This window comes from Telmatherina bonti (genome assembly GCF_933228915.1).
Source record: "Telmatherina bonti genome assembly, chromosome: 18".
Lineage (NCBI taxonomy): Eukaryota > Metazoa > Chordata > Actinopteri > Atheriniformes > Telmatherinidae > Telmatherina > Telmatherina bonti.
Window position 1 is genome coordinate 1,118,578 of NC_136616.1, and position 20,730 is coordinate 1,139,307.

The following is a 20,730-nucleotide window of genomic DNA, read 5'->3' on the forward strand; positions in this document are numbered from 1 at the left end:
CTTTAAGAACCAGCATGGTTTAGGTTCTGTAGGGACCAGCATGGTTTAGGTTCTGTAGAGACCAGCATGGTTTAGGTTCTGTAGGGACCAGCATGGTTTAGGTTCTGTAGGGACCAGCATGGTTTAGGTTCTGTAGGGACCAGCATGGTTTATGTTCTGCGGGGACCAGTATGGTTTAGGTTCTCTAAAGACCAGCATGGTTTAGGTTCTGTAAGAACCAGCATGGTTTAGGTTCTGTAGGGACCAGCATGGTTTAGGTTCTGTAGAGACCAGCATGGTTTAGGTTCTGTAGGGACCAGCATGGTTTAGGTTCTGTAGAGACCAGCATGGTTTAGGTTCTGTAGAGACCAGCATGGTTTAGGTTCTGTAGAGACCAGCATGGTTTAGGTTCTGTAGGGACCAGTATGGTTTAGGTTCTGCGGGGACCAGTATGGTTTAGGTTCTGTAGGGACCAGCATGGTTTAGGTTCTGTAGGGACTAGCATGGTTTATGTTCAGCGGGGACCAGTATGGTTTAGGTTCTCTTAAGACCAGCATGGTTTAGGTTCTGTAAGAACCAGCATGGTTTAGGTTCTGTAGGGACCAGCATGGTTTAGGTTCTGTAGAGACCAGCATGGTTTAGGTTCTGTAGGGACCAGCATGGTTTAGGTTCTGTAAGAACCAGCATGGTTTAGGTTCTGTAGGGACCAGCATGGTTTAGGTTCTGTGGGGACCAGCATGGTTTAGGTTCTGTGGGGACCAGCATGGTTTAGGTTCTGTTGGGACCAGCATGGTTTAGGTTCTGTAGGGACCAGCATGGTGTAGGTTCTGTAGGGACTAGCATGGTTTAGGTTCTGAGGGGACCAGTATGGTTTAGGTTCTGTAGAGACCAGCATGGTTTAGGTTCTGTAGGGACCACCATGGTTTAGGTTCTGTAAGAACCAGCATGGTTTAGGTTCTGTAGGGACCAGCATGGTTTATGTTCTGCGGGGACCAGTATGGTTTAGGTTCTGTAGGGACCAGCATGGTTTAGGTTCTGTAGGGACCAGCATGGTTTAGGTTCTGTAGAGACCAGCATGGTTTAGGTTCTGTAGGGACCAGCATGGTTTAGGTTCTGCGGGGACCAGCATGGTTTAGGTTCTGTAGAGACGGGCATGGTTTAGGTTCTGTAAGATCCAGCATGGTTTAGGTTCTGTAGGGACCAGCATGGTTTAGGTTCTGTGGGGACCAGGATGGTTTAGGTTCTGTTGGGACCAGCATGGTTTAGGTTCTGTAGGGACCAGTATGGTTTAGGTTCTGTAGGGACCAGCATGGTTTAGGTTATGTAGAGACTAGCATGGTTTAGGTTCTGTAGGGACCAGCATGGTTTAGGTCCTGCAGGGACCAGCATGACTTAGGTTCTGTAGGGACCAGCATGGTTTATGTTCTGCGGGGACCAGTATGGTTTAGGTTCTCTAAAGACCAGCATGGTTTAGGTTCTGTAAGAACCAGCATGGTTTAGGTTCTGTAGGGACCAGCATGGTTTAGGTTCTGTAGAGACCAGCATGGTTTAGGTTCTGTAAGAACCAGCATGGTTTAGGTTCTGTAGGGACCAGTATGGTTTAGGTTCTGTAGGGACCAGTATGGTTTAGGTTCTGCGGGGACCAGTATGGTTTAGGTTCTGAAGAGACCAGCATGGTTTAGGTTCTGTAGAGACCAGCATGGTTTAGGTTCTGTAGAGACCAGCATGGTTTAGGTTCTGTAGAGACCAGCATGGTTTAGGTTCTGTAGAGACCAGCATGGTTTCCGCAGGTTCTGTAGAGACCAGCATGGTTTCCGCAGGTTCTGTAGGGACCAGCATGGTTTAGGTTCTGTAGAGACCAGCATGGTTTAGGTTCTGTAGAGACCAGCATGGTTTAGGTTCTGTAGAGACCAGCATGGTTTAGGTTCTGTAAGAACCAGCATGGTTTAGGTTCTGTAGGGACTAGCATGGTTTAGGTTCTGTAGGGACCAGCATGGTTTAGGTTCTGTAGGGACCAGCATGGTTTAGGTTCTGTAGAGACCAGCATGGTTTAGGTTCTGTAAGAACCAGTATTGTTTAGGTTCTGTAAGAACCAGCATGGTTTAGGTTCTGTAGGGACCAGCATGGTTTAGGTTCTGTAGAGACCAGCATGGTTTAGGTTCTTTAGGGACCAGCATGGTTTAGGTTCTGTAGAGACCAGCATGGTTTAGGTTCTGTAGAGACCAGCATGGTTTAGGTTCTGTAGAGACCAGCATGGTTTAGGTTCTGAAGGGACCAGTATGGTTTAGGTTCTGCGGGGACCAGTATGGTTTAGGTTCTGTAGGGACCAGCATGGTTTAGGTTCTGTAGGGACTAGCATGGTTTATGTTCTGCGGGGACCAGTATGGTTTAGGTTCTCTAAAGACCAGCATGGTTTAGGTTCTGTAAGAACCAGCATGGTTTAGGTTCTGTAGGGACCAGCATGGTTTAGGTTCTGTAGAGACCAGCATGGTTTAGGTTCTGTAGGGACCAGCATGGTTTAGGTTCTGTAGAAACCAGCATGGTTTAGGTTCTGTAGAGACCAGCATGGTTTAGGTTCTGTAGAGACCAGCATGGTTTAGGTTCTGTAGGGACCAGTATGGTTTAGGTTCTGCGGGGACCAGTATGGTTTAGGTTCTGTAGGGACCAGCATGGTTTAGGTTCTGTAGGGACTAGCATGGTTTATGTTCTGCGGGGACCAGGATGGTTTAGGTTCTCTAAAGACCAGCATGGTTTAGGTTCTGTAAGAACCAGCATGGTTTAGGTTCTGTAGGGACCAGCATGGTTTAGGTTCTGTAGAGACCAGCATGGTTTAGGTTCTGTAAGAACCAGCATGGTTTAGGTTCTGTAGGGACTAGCATGGTTTAGGTTCTGTAGGGACCAGCATGGTTTAGGTTCTGTAGGGACCAGCATGGTTTAGGTTCTGTAGGGACCAGCATGGTTTAGGTTCTGTAGAGACCAGCATGGTTTAGGTTCTGTAAGAACCAGTATTGTTTAGGTTCTGTAAGAACCAGCATGGTTTAGGTTCTGTAGGGACCAGCATGGTTTAGGTTCTGTAGAGACCAGCATGGTTTAGGTTCTTTAGGGACCAGCATGGTTTAGGTTCTGTAGAGACCAGCATGGTTTAGGTTCTGTAGAGACCAGCATGGTTTAGGTTCTGTAGAGACCAGCATGGTTTAGGTTCTGAAGGGACCAGTATGGTTTAGGTTCTGCGGGGACCAGTATGGTTTAGGTTCTGTAGGGACCAGCATGGTTTAGGTTCTGTAGGGACCAGCATGGTTTATGTTCTGCGGGGACCAGTATGGTTTAGGTTCTCTAAAGACCAGCATGGTTTAGGTTCTGTAAGAACCAGCATGGTTTAGGTTCTGTAGGGACCAGCATGGTTTAGGTTCTGTAGAGACCAGCATGGTTTAGGTTCTGTAGGGACCAGCATGGTTTAGGTTCTGTAGAAACCAGCATGGTTTAGGTTCTGTAGAGACCAGCATGGTTTAGGTTCTGTAGAGACCAGCATGGTTTAGGTTCTGTAGGGACCAGTATGGTTTAGGTTCTGCGGGGACCAGTATGGTTTAGGTTCTGTAGGGACCAGCATGGTTTAGGTTCTGTAGGGACTAGCATGGTTTATGTTCTGCGGGGACCAGGATGGTTTAGGTTCTCTAAAGACCAGCATGGTTTAGGTTCTGTAAGAACCAGCATGGTTTAGGTTCTGTAGGGACCAGCATGGTTTAGGTTCTGTAGAGACCAGCATGGTTTAGGTTCTTTAAGAACCAGCATGGTTTAGGTTCTGTAGGGACCAGCATGGTTTAGGTTCTGTAGAGACCAGCATGGTTTAGGTTCTGTAGGGACCAGCATGGTTTAGGTTCTGTAAGAACCAGCATGGTTTAGGTTCTGTAGGGACCAGCATGGTTTAGGTTCTGTGGGGACCAGCATGGTTTAGGTTCTGTGGGGACCAGCATGGTTTAGGTTCTGTTGGGACCAGCATGGTTTAGGTTCTGTAGGGACCACCATGGTTTAGGTTCTGTAAGAACCAGCATGGTTTAGGTTCTGTAGGGACCAGCATGGTTTATGTTCTGCGGGGACCAGTATGGTTTAGGTTCTGTAGGGACCAGCATGGTTTAGGTTCTGTAGAGACCAGCATGGTTTAGGTTCTGATGGGACCAGCATGGTTTAGGTTCTGCGGGGACCAGCATGGTTTAGGTTCTGTAGGGACCAGCATGGTTTAGGTTCTGCGGGGACCAGCATGGTTTAGGTTCTGTAGAGACCAGCATGGTTTAGGTTCTGTAAGAACCAGCATGGTTTAGGTTCTGTAGGGACTAGCATGGTTTAGGTTCTGTAGGGACCAGCATGGTTTAGGTTCTGTAGGGACCAGCATGGTTTAGGTTCTGTAGGGACCAGCATGGTTTAGGTTCTGTAGAGACCAGCATGGTTTAGGTTCTGTAGGGACCAGCATGGTTTAGGTTCTGTAGGGACCAGCATGGTTTAGGTTCTGTAAGAACCAGCATGGTTTAGGTTCTGTAGGGACCAGTATGGTTTAGGTTCTGTAGGGACCAGCATGGTTTAGGTTATGTAGAGACTAGCATGGTTTAGGTTCTGTAAGAACCAGCATGGTTTAGGTTCTGTATGGACCAGCATGATTTAGGTTCTGTAGGGACCAGCATGGTTTAGGTTCTGTAGGGACCAGCATGGTTTAGGTTCTGTAAGAACCAGCATGGTTTAGGTTCTGTAGGGACCAGCATGGTTTAGGTTCTGTAGAGACCAGCATGGTTTAGGTTCTGTAGGGACTAGCATGGTTTAGGTTCTGTAGGGACTAGCATGGTTTAGGTTCTGTAAGAACCAGCATGGTTTAGGTTCTGTATGGACCAGCATGATTTAGGTTCTGTAGGGACCAGCATTGTTTAGGTTCTGTAGGGACCAGCATGGTTTAGGTTCTGTAAGAACCAGCATGGTTTAGGTTCTGTAGGGACCAGCATGGTTTAGGTTCTGTAGAGACCAGCATGGTTTAGGTTCTGTAGGGACTAGCATGGTTTAGGTTCTGTAGGGACCAGCATGGTTTAGGTTCTGTAAGAACCAGCATGGTTTAGGTTCTGTAGGGACCAGCATGGTTTAGGCTATGTAGAGACTAGCATGGTTTAGGTTCTGTAAGAACCAGCATGGTTTAGGTTCTGTAGGGACCAGCATGGTTTAGGTTCTGTAGGGACCAGCATGGTTTATAGGTTCTGTAGGGACCAGCATGGTTTAGGTTCTGTAAGAACCAGCATGGTTTAGGTTCTGTAGGGACCAGCATGGTTTAGGTTCTGTAGAGACCAGCATGGTTTAGGTTCTGTAGGGACTAGCATGGTTTAGGTTCTGTAAGAACCAGCATGGTTTAGGTTCTGTAGGGACCAGCATGGTTTAGGTTCTGTAGAGACCAGCATGGTTTAGGTTCTTTAGGGACCAGCATGGTTTAGGTTCTGTAGAGACCAGCATGGTTTAGGTTCTGTAGAGACCAGCATGGTTTAGGTTCTGTAGAGACCAGCATGGTTTAGGTTCTGAAGGGACCAGTATGGTTTAGGTTCTGCGGGGACCAGTATGGTTTAGGTTCTGTAGGGACCAGCATGGTTTAGGTTCTGTAGGGACCAGCATGGTTTATGTTCTGCGGGGACCAGTATGGTTTAGGTTCTCTAAAGACCAGCATGGTTTAGGTTCTGTAAGAACCAGCATGGTTTAGGTTCTGTAGGGACCAGCATGGTTTAGGTTCTGTAGAGACCAGCATGGTTTAGGTTCTGTAGGGACCAGCATGGTTTAGGTTCTGTAGAAACCAGCATGGTTTAGGTTCTGTAGAGACCAGCATGGTTTAGGTTCTGTAGAGACCAGCATGGTTTAGGTTCTGTAGGGACCAGTATGGTTTAGGTTCTGCGGGGACCAGTATGGTTTAGGTTCTGTAGGGACCAGCATGGTTTAGGTTCTATAGGGACTAGCATGGTTTATGTTCTGCGGGGACCAGTATGGTTTAGGTTCTCTAAAGACCAGCATGGTTTAGGTTCTGTAAGAACAAGCATGGTTTAGGTTCTGTAGGGACCAGCATGGTTTAGGTTCTGTAGAGACCAGCATGGTTTAGGTTCTTTAAGAACCAGCATGGTTTAGGTTCTGTAGGGACCAGCATGGTTTAGGTTCTGTAGAGACCAGCATGGTTTAGGTTCTGTAGGGACCAGCATGGTTTAGGTTCTGTAAGAACCAGCATGGTTTAGGTTCTGTAGGGACCAGCATGGTTTAGGTTCTGTGGGGACCAGCATGGTTTAGGTTCTGTGGGGACCAGCATGGTTTAGGTTCTGTTGGGACCAGCATGGTTTAGGTTCTGTAGGGACCACCATGGTTTAGGTTCTGTAAGAACCAGCATGGTTTAGGTTCTGTAGGGACCAGCATGGTTTATGTTCTGCGGGGACCAGTATGGTTTAGGTTCTGTAGGGACCAGCATGGTTTAGGTTCTGTAGAGACCAGCATGGTTTAGGTTCTGTAGGGACCAGCATGGTTTAGGTTCTGCGGGGACCAGCATGGTTTAGGTTCTGTAGAGACCAGCATGGTTTAGGTTCTGTAAGAACCAGCATGGTTTAGGTTCTGTAGAGACCAGCATGGTTTAGGTTCTGTAGAGACCAGCATGGTTTAGGATCTGTAGGGACTAGCATGGTTTAGGTTCTGTAGGGACTAGCATGGTTTAGGTTCTGTAGGGACCAGCATGGTTTAGGTTCTGTAGGGACCAGCATGGTTTAGGTTCTGTAGGGACCAGCATGGTTTAGGTTCTGTAGAGACCAGCATGGTTTAGGTTCTGTAGGGACCAGCATGGTTTAGGTTCTGTAAGAACCAGCATGGTTTAGGTTCTGTAGGGACCAGTATGGTTTAGGTTCTGTAGGGACCAGCATGGTTTAGGTTATGTAGAGACTAGCATGGTTTAGGTTCTGTAAGAACCAGCATGGTTTAGGTTCTGTATGGACCAGCATGATTTAGGTTCTGTAGGGACTAGCATGGTTTAGGTTCTGTAGGGACCAGCATGGTTTAGGTTCTGTAAGAACCAGCATGGTTTAGGTTCTGTAGGGACCAGCATGGTTTAGGTTCTGTAGAGACCAGCATGGTTTAGGTTCTGTAGGGACTAGCATGGTTTAGGTTCTGTAGGGACTAGCATGGTTTAGGTTCTGTAAGAACCAGCATGGTTTAGGTTCTGTATGGACCAGCATGATTTAGGTTCTGTAGGGACCAGCATTGTTTAGGTTCTGTAGGGACCAGCATGGTTTAGGTCCTGTAAGAACCAGCATGGTTTAGGTTCTGTAGGGACCAGCATGGTTTAGGTTCTGTAGAGACCAGCATGGTTTAGGTTCTGTAGGGACTAGCATGGTTTAGGTTCTGTAGGTACCAGCATGGTTTAGGTTCTGTAAGAACCAGCATGGTTTAGGTTCTGTAGGGACCAGCATGGTTTAGGTTATGTAGAGACTAGCATGGTTTAGGTTCTGTAAGAACCAGCATGGTTTAGGTTCTGTAGGGACCAGCATGGTTTAGGTTCTGTAGGGACCAGCATGGTTTAGGTTCTGTAGGGACCAGCATGGTTTAGGTTCTGTAAGAACCAGCATGGTTTAGGTTCTGTAGGGACCAGCATGGTTTAGGTTCTGTAGAGACCAGCATGGTTTAGGTTCTGTAGGGACTAGCATGGTTTAGGTTCTGTAAGAACCAGCATGGTTTAGGTTCTGTAGGGACCAGCATGGTTTAGGTTCTGTAGGGACCAGCATGGTTTAGGTTCTGTAGAGACTAGCATGGTTTAGGTTCTGTAAGAACCAGCATGGTTTAGGTTCTGTAGGGACCAGCCTGGTTTAGGTTCTGTAGGGACCAGCATGGTTTAGGTTCTGTAGGGACCAGCATGGTTTAGGTTTTGTAGGGACTAGCATGGTTTAGGTTATGTAGAGACTAGCATGGTTTAGGTTCTGTAAGAACCAGCATGGTTTAGGTTCTGTAGGGACCAGCATGGTTTAGGTTCTGTAGGGACCAGCATGGTTTAGGTTCTGTAGGGACCAGCATGGTTTAGGTTCTGTAGGGACCAGCATGGTTTAGGTTCTGTAGAGACCAGCATGGTTCAGGTTCTGTAAGAACCAGCATGGTTTAGGTTCTGTAGGGACCAGCATGGTTTAGGTTCTGTAGGGACCAGCATGGTTTAGGTTCTGTAAGAACCAGCATGGTTTAGGTTCTGTAGGGACCAGCATGGTTTAGGTCCTGCAGGGACCAGCATGGTTTAGGTTCTGTAGGGACCAGCATGGTTTAGGTTCTGTATGAACCAGCATGGTTTAGGTTCTGTAGGGACCAGCATGGTTTAGGTTCTGTAAGAACCAGCATGGTTTAGGTTCTGTAGAGACCAGCATGGTTTAGGTTCTGTAGGGACCAGCATGGTTTAGGTTCTGTAGAGACCAGCATGGTTTAGGTTCTGTTGGGACCAGCATGGTTTAGGTTCTGTAAGAACCAGCATGGTTTAGGTTCTGTAGAGACCAGCATGGTTTAGGTTCTGTAGGGACCAGCATGGTTTAGGTTCTGTAGAGACCAGCATGGTTTAGGTTCTGTTGGGACCAGCATGGTTTAGGTTCTGTAGGGACCAGTATGGTTTAGGTTCTGTAGGGACCAGCATGGTTTAGGTTCTGTAGGGACTAGCGGAGGGTCCAGATTCCGCTCAGGTCCAGGTTTAAGGTCCCGCGGAGGGTCCAGGCTCTGCTCAGGTCCAGGTTTAAGGTCCCGAGGAGGGTCCAGACTCTGCTCTGGTCCAGGTTTAAGGTCCCGAACAGTTCTTCTCACGGCGCTGTGAGAAGAACTGTTCCGTCCTCCTGTCTGACCTCAGTAAATCTGGGGAATGTTGAAACCACATGGAGACGTCCTTGACTTCCCTCCAGATTGGTAATGTTGGTGCTTTCAGGTTTTCTGACATGGAGATGAGAAAGACCTGAATCCAGTTCTGGATCTGGGACCTGTTCATGAAGGAGAAGGACTCGCAGACCACAGAGGAAATAAAATGTCTTCCAGAGCAGGACATGATGAAAACAATACGCAGCTCTTCTATCGGGACAAATCCAACCTGCGATGTCCAACACACCACAGAGCAGACTCGTTATTTATTCCACAAAAACAGTTTCAGACGTGTCAAACATGGAATCCATCTCTTCATTCTGCAGCCGAAGAACCAGAGCAGGCAACCCAACGCTTTGAAGGTCCCGGTCCAGCGACTCAGTCAGGACGAGGTCTGGACTCTGACTGGACCAGTCAGGACGAGGTCTGGACTCTGATTGGTCTGGACTCTGACTGGACCGGTCAGGACGAGGTCTGGACTCTGACTGGACCGGTCAGGACGAGGTCTGGACTCTGACTGGACCGGTCAGGACGAGGTCTAGACTCTACCTGGACCAGACTGAGACCTCATGGTCCGCTTCAGGACACCGGGACCCCTCCACCACCTTGCTGGCAGCTGCTTTAAGACTTTGTAGGACCAGACACGTCTACATTGGTCTGGTGTGTCCAACATGTCCAACAAGCCATATTGGTTCAGTCTGTCTCTAACTGGACTTTTACCAGTAACCTGTAAGTCTGCGATGCAGATCCGGGTCTGAACTTCCCTCCCAGTACGACCGACTGGAATAAATGTCTTTCTGTCAGCAGGATGTTTATGAATGAGCAGCAGCCATATTCTATATATAGAGATGGGCGGAGCCTCCGTGACGTCACCCGTAGGTTCCTGAGGAGCTGCGGTGGGCGGTTCCTACCGTCACCATCTTGGCAGGGGCATGCGCGTCATCTCGCCCGGAAAATACAAATATGGGCAAAGAGGTGGAGCTGAGAGGGGGGCGTGGATGATTCCCGGTACAACTCGCCTGAGACCGACTGGGTCCAAACCGGTTCCCGGTACAACTAGTCTGAGACCGACTGGGTCCAAACCGGTTCCCGGTACAACTAGTCTGAGACCGTCTGGGTCCAAACCGGTTCCCGGTACAACTCGCCTGAGACCTACTGGGTCCAAACTGGTTCCCGGTACAACTAGTCTGAGACCGACTGGGTCCAAACCGGTTCCCGGTACAACTAGTCTGAGACCGACTGGGTCCAAACCGGTTCCCGGTACAACTCGCCTGAGACCGACTGGGTCCAAACCGGTTCCCGGTACAACTCGCCTGAGACCGACTGGGTCCAAACCGGTTCCCGGTACAACTCGCCTGAGACCGACTGGGTCCAAACCGGTTCCCGGTACAACTCGCCTGAGACCGACTGGGTCCAAACCGGTTCCCGGTACAACTAGTCTGAGACCGACTGGGTCCAAACCGGTTCCCGGTACAACTAGTCTGAGACCGACTGGGTCCAAACCGGTTCCCGGTACAACTAGTCTGAGACCGACTGGGTCCAAACCGGTTCCCGGTACAACTAGTCTGAGACCGACTGGGTCCAAACCGGTTCCCGGTACAACTAGTCTGAGACCGACTGGGTCCAAACCGGTTCCCGGTACAACTAGTCTGAGACCGACTGGGTCCAAACCGGTTCCCGGTACAACTCGCCTGAGACCGACTGGGTCCAAACCGGTTCCCGGTACAACTCGCCTGAGACCGACTGGGTCCAAACCGGTTCCCGGTACAACTAGTCTGAGACCGACTGGGTCCAAACCGGTTCCCGGTACAACTAGTCTGAGACCGACTGGGTCCAAACCGGTTCCCGGTACAACTCGCCTGAGACCGACTGGGTCCAAACCGGTTCCCGGTACAACTCGCCTGAGACCGACTGGGTTCAAACCGGTTCCCGGTACAACTCGCCTGAGACCGACTGGGTCCAAACCGGTTCCCGGTACAACTAGTCTGAGACGACTGGGTCCAAACCGGTTCCCGGTACAACTAGTCTGAGACCGACTGGGTCCAAACCGGTTCCCGGTACAACTAGTCTGAGACCGACTGGGTCCAAACCGGTTCCCGGTACAACTCGCCTGAGACCGACTGGGTCCAAACCGGTTCCCGGTACAACTAGTCTGAGACCGACTGGGTCCAAACCGGTTCCCGGTACAACTAGTCTGAGACCGACTGGGTCCAAACCGGTTCCCGGTACAACTCGCCTGAGACCGACTGGGTCCAAACCGGTTCCCGGTACAACTCGCCTGAGACCGACTGGGTCCAAACCGGTTCCCGGTACAACTAGTCTGAGACCGACTGGGTCCAAACCGGTTCCCGGTACAACTAGTCTGAGACCGACTGGGTCCAAACCGGTTCCCGGTACAACTCGCCTGAGACCGACTGGGTCCAAACCGGTTCCCGGTACAACTCGCCTGAGACCGACTGGGTTCAAACCGGTTCCCGGTACAACTCGCCTGAGACCGACTGGGTCCAAACCGGTTCCCGGTACAACTAGTCTGAGACGACTGGGTCCAAACCGGTTCCCGGTACAACTAGTCTGAGACCGACTGGGTCCAAACCGGTTCCCGGTACAACTAGTCTGAGACCGACTGGGTCCAAACCGGTTCCCGGTACAACTCGCCTGAGACCGACTGGGTCCAAACCGGTTCCCGGTACAACTAGTCTGAGACCGACTGGGTCCAAACCGGTTCCCGGTACAACTAGTCTGAGACCGACTGGGTCCAAACCGGTTCCCGGTACAACTAGTCTGAGACCGACTGGGTCCAAACCGGTTCCCGGTACAACTCGCCTGAGACCGACTGGGTCCAAACCGGTTCCCGGTACAACTCGCCTGAGACCGACTGGGTCCAAACCGGTTCCCGGTACAACTCGCCTGAGACCGACTGGGTCCAAACCGGTTCCCGGTACAACTAGTCTGAGACCGACTGGGTCCAAACCGGTTCCCGGTACAACTAGTCTGAGACCGACTGGGTCCAAACCGGTTCCCGGTACAACTCGCCTGAGACCGACTGGGTCCAAACCGGTTCCCGGTACAACTAGTCTGAGACCGACTGGGTCCAAACCGGTTCCCGGTACAACTCGCCTGAGACCGACTGGGTCCAAACCGGTTCCCGGTACAACTAGTCTGAGACCGACTGGGTCCAAACCGGTTCCCGGTACAACTAGTCTGAGACCGACTGGGTCCAAACCGGTTCCCGGTACAACTCGCCTGAGACCGACTGGGTCCAAACCGGTTCCCGGTACAACTAGTCTGAGACCGACTGGGTCCAAACCGGTTCCCGGTACAACTAGTCTGAGACCGACTGGGTCCAAACCGGTTCCCGGTACAACTAGTCTGAGACCGACTGGGTCCAAACCGGTTCCCGGTACAACTCGCCTGAGACCAACTGGGTCCAAACCGGTTCCCGGTACAACTAGTCTGAGACCGACTGGGTCCAAACCGGTTCCCGGTACAACTCGCCTGAGACCGACTGGGTCCAAACCGGTTCCCGGTACAACTAGTCTGAGACCGACTGGGTCCAAACCGGTTCCCGGTACAACTAGTCTGAGACCGACTGGGTCCAAACCGGTTCCCGGTACAACTCGCCTGAGACCGACTGGGTCCAAACCGGTTCCCGGTACAACTAGTCTGAGACCGACTGGGTCCAAACCGGTTCCCGGTACAACTCGCCTGAGACCAACTGGGTCCAAACCGGTTCCCGGTACAACTAGTCTGAGACCGACTGGGTCCAAACCGGTTCCCGGTACAACTAGTCTGAGACCGACTGGGTCCAAACCGGTTCCCGGTACAACTAGTCTGAGACCGACTGGGTCCAAACCGGTTCCCGGTACAACTCGCCTGAGACCGACTGGGTCCAAACCGGTTCCCGGTACAACTAGTCTGAGACCGACTGGGTCCAAACCGGTTCCCGGTACAACTCGCCTGAGACCGACTGGGTCCAAACCGGTTCCCGGTACAACTAGTCTGAGACCGACTGGGTCCAAACCGGTTCCCGGTACAACTAGTCTGAGACCGACTGGGTCCAAACCGGTTCCCGGTACAACTAGTCTGAGACCGACTGGGTCCAAACCGGTTCCCGGTACAACTAGTCTGAGACCGACTGGGTCCAAACCGGTTCCCGGTACAACTCGCCTGAGACCGACTGGGTCCAAACCGGTTCCCGGTACAACTCGCCTGAGACCGACTGGGTCCAAACCGGTTCCCGGTACAACTCGCCTGAGACCGACTGGGTCCAAACCGGTTCCCGGTACAACTAGTCTGAGACCGACTGGGTCCAAACCGGTTCCCGGTACAACTCGCCTGAGACCGACTGGGTCCAAACCGGTTCCCGGTACAACTCGCCTGAGACCGACTGGGTCCAAACCGGTTCCCGGTACAACTAGTCTGAGACCGACTGGGTCCAAACCGGTTCCCGGTACAACTAGTCTGAGACCGACTGGGTCCAAACCGGTTCCCGGTACAACTAGTCTGAGACCGACTGGGTCCAAACCGGTTCCCGGTACAACTAGTCTGAGACCGACTGGGTCCAAACCGGTTCCCGGTACAACTCGCCTGAGACCGACTGGGTCCAAACCGGTTCCCGGTACAACTCGCCTGAGACCGACTGGGTCCAAACCGGTTCCCGGTACAACTAGTCTGAGACCGACTGGGTCCAAACCGGTTCCCGGTACAACTCGCCTGAGACCGACTGGGTCCAAACCGGTTCCCGGTACAACTCGCCTGAGACCGACTGGGTCCAAACCGGTTCCCGGTACAACTAGTCTGAGACCGACTGGGTCCAAACCGGTTCCCGGTACAACTAGTCTGAGACCGACTGGGTCCAAACCGGTTCCCGGTACAACTAGTCTGAGACCGACTGGGTCCAAACCGGTTCCCGGTACAACTCGCCTGAGACCGACTGGGTCCAAACCGGTTCCCGGTACAACTCGCCTGAGACCGACTGGGTCCAAACCGGTTCCCGGTACAACTAGTCTGAGACCGACTGGGTCCAAACCGGTTCCCGGTACAACTCGCCTGAGACCGACTGGGTCCAAACCGGTTCCCGGTACAACTCGCCTGAGACCGACTGGGTCCAAACCGGTTCCCGGTACAACTAGTCTGAGACCGACTGGGTCCAAACCGGTTCCCGGTACAACTAGTCTGAGACCGACTGGGTCCAAACCGGTTCCCGGTACAACTCGCCTGAGACCGACTGGGTCCCCTCCCCCTCCCAGTCACCACTGGTCGCGCGCTGCGACCGACGTCCTTCCCACTTCCTCTCTCTCTCTCTCGCGCGGGCGCGCCTCCGGCGGATACTCCGCGGCGCGCGCAGATGTGCAGCCAGTGAGTGGAGCGCGCGGCGGGGAGACTCTCGGTCCTCGCGGCGCGGCGTCATGGAGGACCGCGGTGTCGCGGAGCGCGAGCGGATGGAAGCGTGGCTGGACGACCACCTGGACTTCGCGCGCGTCTACTTCGTGAGGAAGGCGTCAAGGTAAGACACGTCAGAGCACGCGGAGCCGTGGTCTGGTCCCCTCCTGCGGGTCTTCCTGCGGGTCCAGTTGGACCTCCGAACTTTCTCAGGTCCCGCAGGACGCCGCGCGCGGCGCGTGCGCTGTGAAGGCAGGTCGGATGAAACACCTGTTGACTGATTCCGCACCTGAAGAAGACTCTGACTGAAGAGCAGACCTTCTGCAGGACGACGGAACACCTGGAGACCCGACCTGAGAGACCCGGAGAGACCAGAGACCAGGAGAGACCAGAGACCAGGAGAGACCAGGAGAGACCAGAGACCAGGAGAGACCAGAGACCAGGAGAGACCAGGAGAGACCAGAGACCCGGAGAGACCAGGAGAGACCAGAGACCAGGAGAGACCAGAGACCAGGAGAGACCAGAGACCAGGAGAGACCCGGAGAGACCAGGAGAGACCAGGAGAGACCCGGAGAGACCAGGAGAGACCCGGAGAGACCAGGAGAGACCAGAGACCAGGAGAGACCCGGAGAGACCCGGAGAGACCCGGAGAGACCAGGAGAGACCCGGAGAGACCCGGAGAGACCAGAGACCAGGAGAGACCAGAGACCAGGAGAGACCCGGAGAGACCCGGAGAGACCAGGAGAGACCCGGAGAGACCAGAGACCAGGAGAGACCCGGAGAGACCCGGAGAGACCAGGAGAGACCCGGAGAGACCAGGAGAGACCCGGAGAGACCAGAGACCAGGAGAGACCCGGAGAGACCCGGAGAGACCAGAGACCTGGAGAGACCAGGAGAGACCCGGAGAGACCAGAGACCTGGAGAGACCAGGAGAGACCCGGAGAGACCAGAGACCAGGAGAGACCAGAGACCAGGAGAGACCCGGAGAGACCAGAGACCAGGAGAGACCCGGAGAGACCAGAGACCAGGAGAGACCAGAGACCTGGAGAGACCAGAGACCAGGAGAGACCTGGAGAGACCAGGAGAGACCCGGAGAGACCAGAGACCCGGAGAGACCAGAGACCAGGAGAGACCCGGAGAGACCAGAGACCAGGAGAGACCCGGAGAGACCAGAGACCGGGAGAGACCCGGAGAGACCAGAGACCAGGAGAGACCCGGAGAGACCAGAGACCTGGAGAGACCAGGAGAGACCCGGAGAGACCAGAGACCAGGAGAGACCCGGAGAGACCAGGAGAGACCCGGAGAGACCAGAGACCAGGAGAGACCCGGAGAGACCAGGAGAGACCAGAGACCTGGAGAGACCAGGAGAGACCCGGAGAGACCAGAGACCAGGAGAGACCCGGAGAGACCAGAGACCAGGAGAGACCCGGAGAGACCAGAGACCAGGAGAGACCCGGAGAGATCAGAGACCAGGAGAGACCCGGAGAGACCCGGAGAGATCAGGAGAGACCAGAGACCAGGAGAGACCAGAGACCGGGAGAGACCCGGAGAGACCAGAGACCAGTAGAGACCCAGAGAGGCCAGAGACCAGGAGAGACCGGGAAAGACCTGGAGAGACCAGGAAAGACCTGGAGAGACCAGAGACCGGGAGAGACCCGGAGAGACACGGTCGGACCCATCAGCCAGTCTGAGGCGGTTCCTCCAGCAACCTGACCCACTTGACCTCTGATTAAGGGTCAGAGGTCACCTGGCTGCTGGTCTACATGCATGTTTGGAGCTGATTGTCCAGGAACACCTGGACATGGTCATCTCCATGGCAACGGACAAGCGCTGCAGCTTCACCTGAAGCTCCAATAAAACACCTGCTGCAGGTTTCCTGGTGCAGCGGTCAAAAGGGTCCCCCTCAAACAGCTTCCTGCTGGTCCGTGTTGTCTCAGGTGTTCTTTGACGATTGGGACAAATTAAAACTATATGTAAAATAAAAGCAGGTTTTGTATGAAGTGGGACGTTGACATGCAGCAGGATATTGTTATATTTACTTCTATGTTGGCTGAGAATGAATTTTCCTTCAGTGAAGTGTTTATCATCCGTGTTGAGCATTGGTCTGTACATATTTACAGACTGCAGTTCATCAGGAGCCAGTAGGGGGCAGTGTATTTCCAACATGACAAGGTGTAAGTCACAGAGGTGAAAACGGTAAAAATGATGGAAAGCTTGTGGGATTAGACAAAGCTGGCATGTTTTATGGTCTTCCGGTGCGTTGGGACCAAAATGGCGTGCTAATGAAACCGGCTACGGCTCGCTAACGCGGTGAGCACTAACCATCCAGTGGACCAAAGGCAGGAAGGGACGTTGTACATGCATCGATCAACATGGAGGCTTCCGCTCCAGCTGGACACATTCAGGTGAAAACCTGATGAGATCTGAACTCCGAAGTGAAGCCAGAAAGCAGAAATTGGTGTTCCTCTGTTGTTTACTGGTGGTGAATGAGTTGTTTTCAGTCCTGGCCAATCGGTGAGCTGCTTTTTTCTTCTTCTTTGTCAGTGGTTGTTTCGGGGGACTATTGCTCCCCAACCAGGAGTTTTGGCATTTTCCTGGAAGTCTGATCAGATCCAAACCAAATGAAGGTGCATAATTTTTTTGTTATAGAACGTAGTGGTGCGGACTGTCCTGATGGAAATGGAACCAAACACACTACTGATCTGCAACACCAATCATAGTTCAGTCTGCCGTAACCTGAAAATGAACCTCGGCTCCTCTACCCTCCACATCCAGCAGCTGCTTCCAGTCCGAGTTCTCTAATGCACCCCCTAGTGGACAAGCAGAGTACACAAGCAAGTACGCATGGTACGACTACGATGTTCTTTCTTTAACCCATCTTACTAGTGACTGCTGATATTTTCTGTTTTTATTTATGTAAATCATCATGTTGCCTGGCCTGGCAGCAATCCACCAGGACACTCGGGCTCATTTCCATTTAACCATCACCATGGTAACCGTTTGTTTTCATCCAGCAACACCAAACTATCCCGTCTCCCTGAACATTTTCTTTTCCTTCCTCATTAAGAATAAGAAGTTTATTAGCAGGATTAAAGTGGTTTGCACACATCAGCCATTCTGCTGCTCTGGTTGAGAGGTATTGATTCAGCCTGGATCCATCAGGGTCGGGTCAGAGGAGGCTGATGGGAGATTCCACTCATGGTCTCTGCCATAGACGGAAAACAGGCTGGAGATGCGAACATTACTTTTACTCCTGCAGGTTTAAACTGTCCAATCAGGTCAGCTGAAGCTTTCTCAGGTGTAAAAGCATCAGTCACGTGACCTTCAGCAGCGTGCACGTCTAACGTGTGTGTGTGCACGTCTGATAACAGAGATTGACCATGATGACATCAAACATGCACTCTGAAAAACAGACAGGATTTGTTCCAGTAAATATCCACATCCGATCCATCACAAGGTTCAAACCGGCACACAAGCCTCGTAAAAGCCTTCGGATTACATAACCGTGGAAATGATAGGTATTACAAATGTTATCACTGCACGCTTCCTTTTTTTTAGCCCGTTTCCAGGCAGTGTTAACATTAGAATGTTTACTTTTATCTGATTTAATGTTTAAACTTTGTGCAAATAGCTGCTCTTCCTCATCGTGTAGCTGGTTACAGTAAAAACCCTGAGCCAGCCCTCATTTAATACTAGGATTTGGCCTCCAAGCAGCCAGAAAGTGGTCTTCAAAAAAACTTTTCCACACTTTCTAAAGGACTTTACAAGTTATTCTTTAGAGATTGAATGCTTTTTTACAAACTCATCCCCTTCTAATCGAAAACTAAATTACCTTAGGTGGAAATAAGGCGCTAGAATCTTGATTCACCTCGGAATGACTTTGGTAGTCCTAGTAATAAGTAAAGTAGTCTTAGGAATGACTTTGGTAGTCCTAGTAATAAGTAAAGTAGTCTTAGGAATGACTTTGGTAGTCCTAGTAATAAGTAAAGTAGTCTTAGGAATGACTAAAGTATTCCTAGTAATAAGTAAAGTTCAATTCAATTCAACTTTATTTATATAGCGTCAAATCACGGCAATGCCATCTCAAGACGCTTTACAGACAGAGGGGAAAACATAATGAAGGCCAATTCATAACAGCCTATATAAGGAAACCAACAGATTGAGTTGAGTCCAACTCAATCTCCCATCCTGAGCAAGCACACTGGCGACAGTGGGAAGGAAAAAACTCCCTTTTAACAGGAAGGAAACCTCCGGCAGAACCCGGCTCAGGACAGGCAGCCATCTGCCTCTGCTGTGTGGGGGGAAGAGGACAGAAAGACAACAGACAACAGGAACTGCTACTCCCGGCCAGGGAGACCTGCTGAGACAGGAGACATACATGTTAATGATGCAACACTGTTATGGGGGGGTAAAAGAAAGAATTAAAGAGAAAGAAGCTCAGTGTATCAGGAAATGTCCCTCAGCAGTCTAAACCTATAGCAGCATAACTAAGGGATGCTAACCATCCCTAGCTATAGGACTTATCAAAAAGATAAGTCTTCAGCCTAGTCTTAAAGGTGGGGAGGGTGTCTGCTTCCCTAACACTAACTGGGAGCTTATTCCATAAGAGAGGGGCCTGATAACCAAAGGCTCTGCCTCCTGCTCGGCTCTTTGAGACTCTAGGAACCACAAGTAAGCCTGCAGTCTGCGAACGAAGTACTCTGCTTGGTATATAAGGAACAATGAGGTCTTTGATATATAGTGGTGCCTGGTTGTGGAGGGCTTTATATGTAAGGAGAAGGATTTTAAATTCTATTCTAGATTCAACAGGCAGCCAATGAAGAGAGGCTAAAACTGGAGAAATATGATCTCTCCTGCTGGTTCTGGTCAGGACTCTGGCTGCAGAATTCTGGATCAGCTGAAGGCTTTTCAGGGCATATTTAGGACAGCCCAGTAATAGAGAGTTACAGTAATCTAGTCTCGAAGTAACAAAAGCGTGAACCAGTTTTTCTGCATCACTCTGAGACAGAATGTCCCTAATTTTGGCTATATTACGTAAATGAAAGAAGGCTGTTTTAGTAACCTGCTTAATATGTGGGCCAAAGGACAGGTCAGGGTCAAATATTACTCCAAGGTTTCTCACTGTAGCACTGGAAGCTAAAGTAATGCCATCCAGGTTCATTACAAAACCGGAAAATTTAGCTCTGAGTTTTTCAGATCCAAAGAGAATTACTTCAGTCTTATCTGAGTTTAAGAGGAGAAAATTTCTAGACATCCAAGTCTTTATGTCTATGAGACAATTTTGTAGCCTATTGGGCTGATTTGTTTCATCTGGTTTAAAGGATAAGTATATTTGAGTATCATCTGCATAACAATGAAAGTTTATTCCATGCTGTCTAATAATTTTGCCTAAACGGAGCATATATAGCGTGAAGAGTATTGGTCCAAGTACAGAACCTTGAGGAACTCCATGACTTACTGTAGTTTGGGAGGAGGACTTGTCATTTACATGAACAAACTGAAGTCTATCAGATAAATATGATTTAAACCAGCTTAACGCTGTACCTGTAATTCCAACCACCTGTTCTAGTCTCTGTAACAGAATGTTATGATCGACTGTATCAAATGCAGCACTAAGATCAAGCAAGATAAGTACGGACACAAGTCCTTTGTCTGAGGCCATAAGAAGGTCATTAGTAACTTTCACCAATGCTGTCTCAGTACTATGATGAGCTCTAAATCCTGACTGAAACTCCTCGCATAAATTATTTCTGCTCAGGTGGGCATGTAGCTGAGCTGAAACTATTTTCTCCAGAATTTTGGACATAAACGGGAGGTTAGATATAGGTCTATAATTTGCTATCACCTCTGGATCCAGAGATTGCTTTTTAAGTAAAGGCTTGATTACAGCAGTTTTAAATGATTGTGGTACATATCCTGTCACTAAAGACATATTGATAAGACTTAGTAGTGATGTATTAATTAAAGGGAAAATGTCCTTAAAGAGGCTCGTTGGGAGAGGGTCTAAGATACAGGTGGATGGTTTAGATGAAGCTATTATTTTAGTTAATTCAGAGGGTTGGACAGGACAGAAACTATTTAGACACAAGTCAGATCCTGGTTCTAAGGATGCTTCGGAGACCACAACAGGCTCAACATTATAGGTAGAAGGAAGAGTATTGTGGATTTGATCTCTAATAGTGTCAATTTTATTCCTGAAAAAATACATGAAATCATCACAGCTAAGTGAGAAAGGAATACATGGCTCCACAGCGCTCCGGCTCCTAGTAAGCCTGGCTACAGTGCTGAAAAGAAACCGAGGGTTGTTTTTGTTTTCCTCTATCAATGATGAATAATAAGCTGTTCTTGCCGTACGTAAGGCTTTTTTGTATACGATTAAACTTTCTTTCCAGGTTAAGTGAGACTCCTCTAGTCCTGATGAACGCCATCTGTTTTCCAAACGCCTTGATGCCTGTTTTAGAGCTCGAAGCTGGGAATTAAACCAGGGAGCCTTCATAATCTTAC

The 20,730-nt window shown here is 50.4% G+C and overlaps 1 protein-coding gene across 1 annotated transcript in view; it reads left to right on the plus strand.

Annotated features, from left to right (window-relative positions):
- Positions 1–14,225: 14,225 nt before the first annotated feature.
- pde5ab (phosphodiesterase 5A, cGMP-specific, b) overlaps positions 14,226–20,730 on the plus strand; it is a gene marked incomplete at its 3' end in the record, with an annotated part of 134,857 nt that continues 128,352 nt past the window's right edge. Inside the window, exon 1 of the mRNA XM_079258082.1 lies at positions 14,226–14,350. Coding sequence (XP_079114208.1) covers positions 14,253–14,350 — 98 coding nt within the window. The 5' untranslated portion in view covers positions 14,226–14,252. The remainder of the gene's footprint in view (positions 14,351–20,730) is intronic.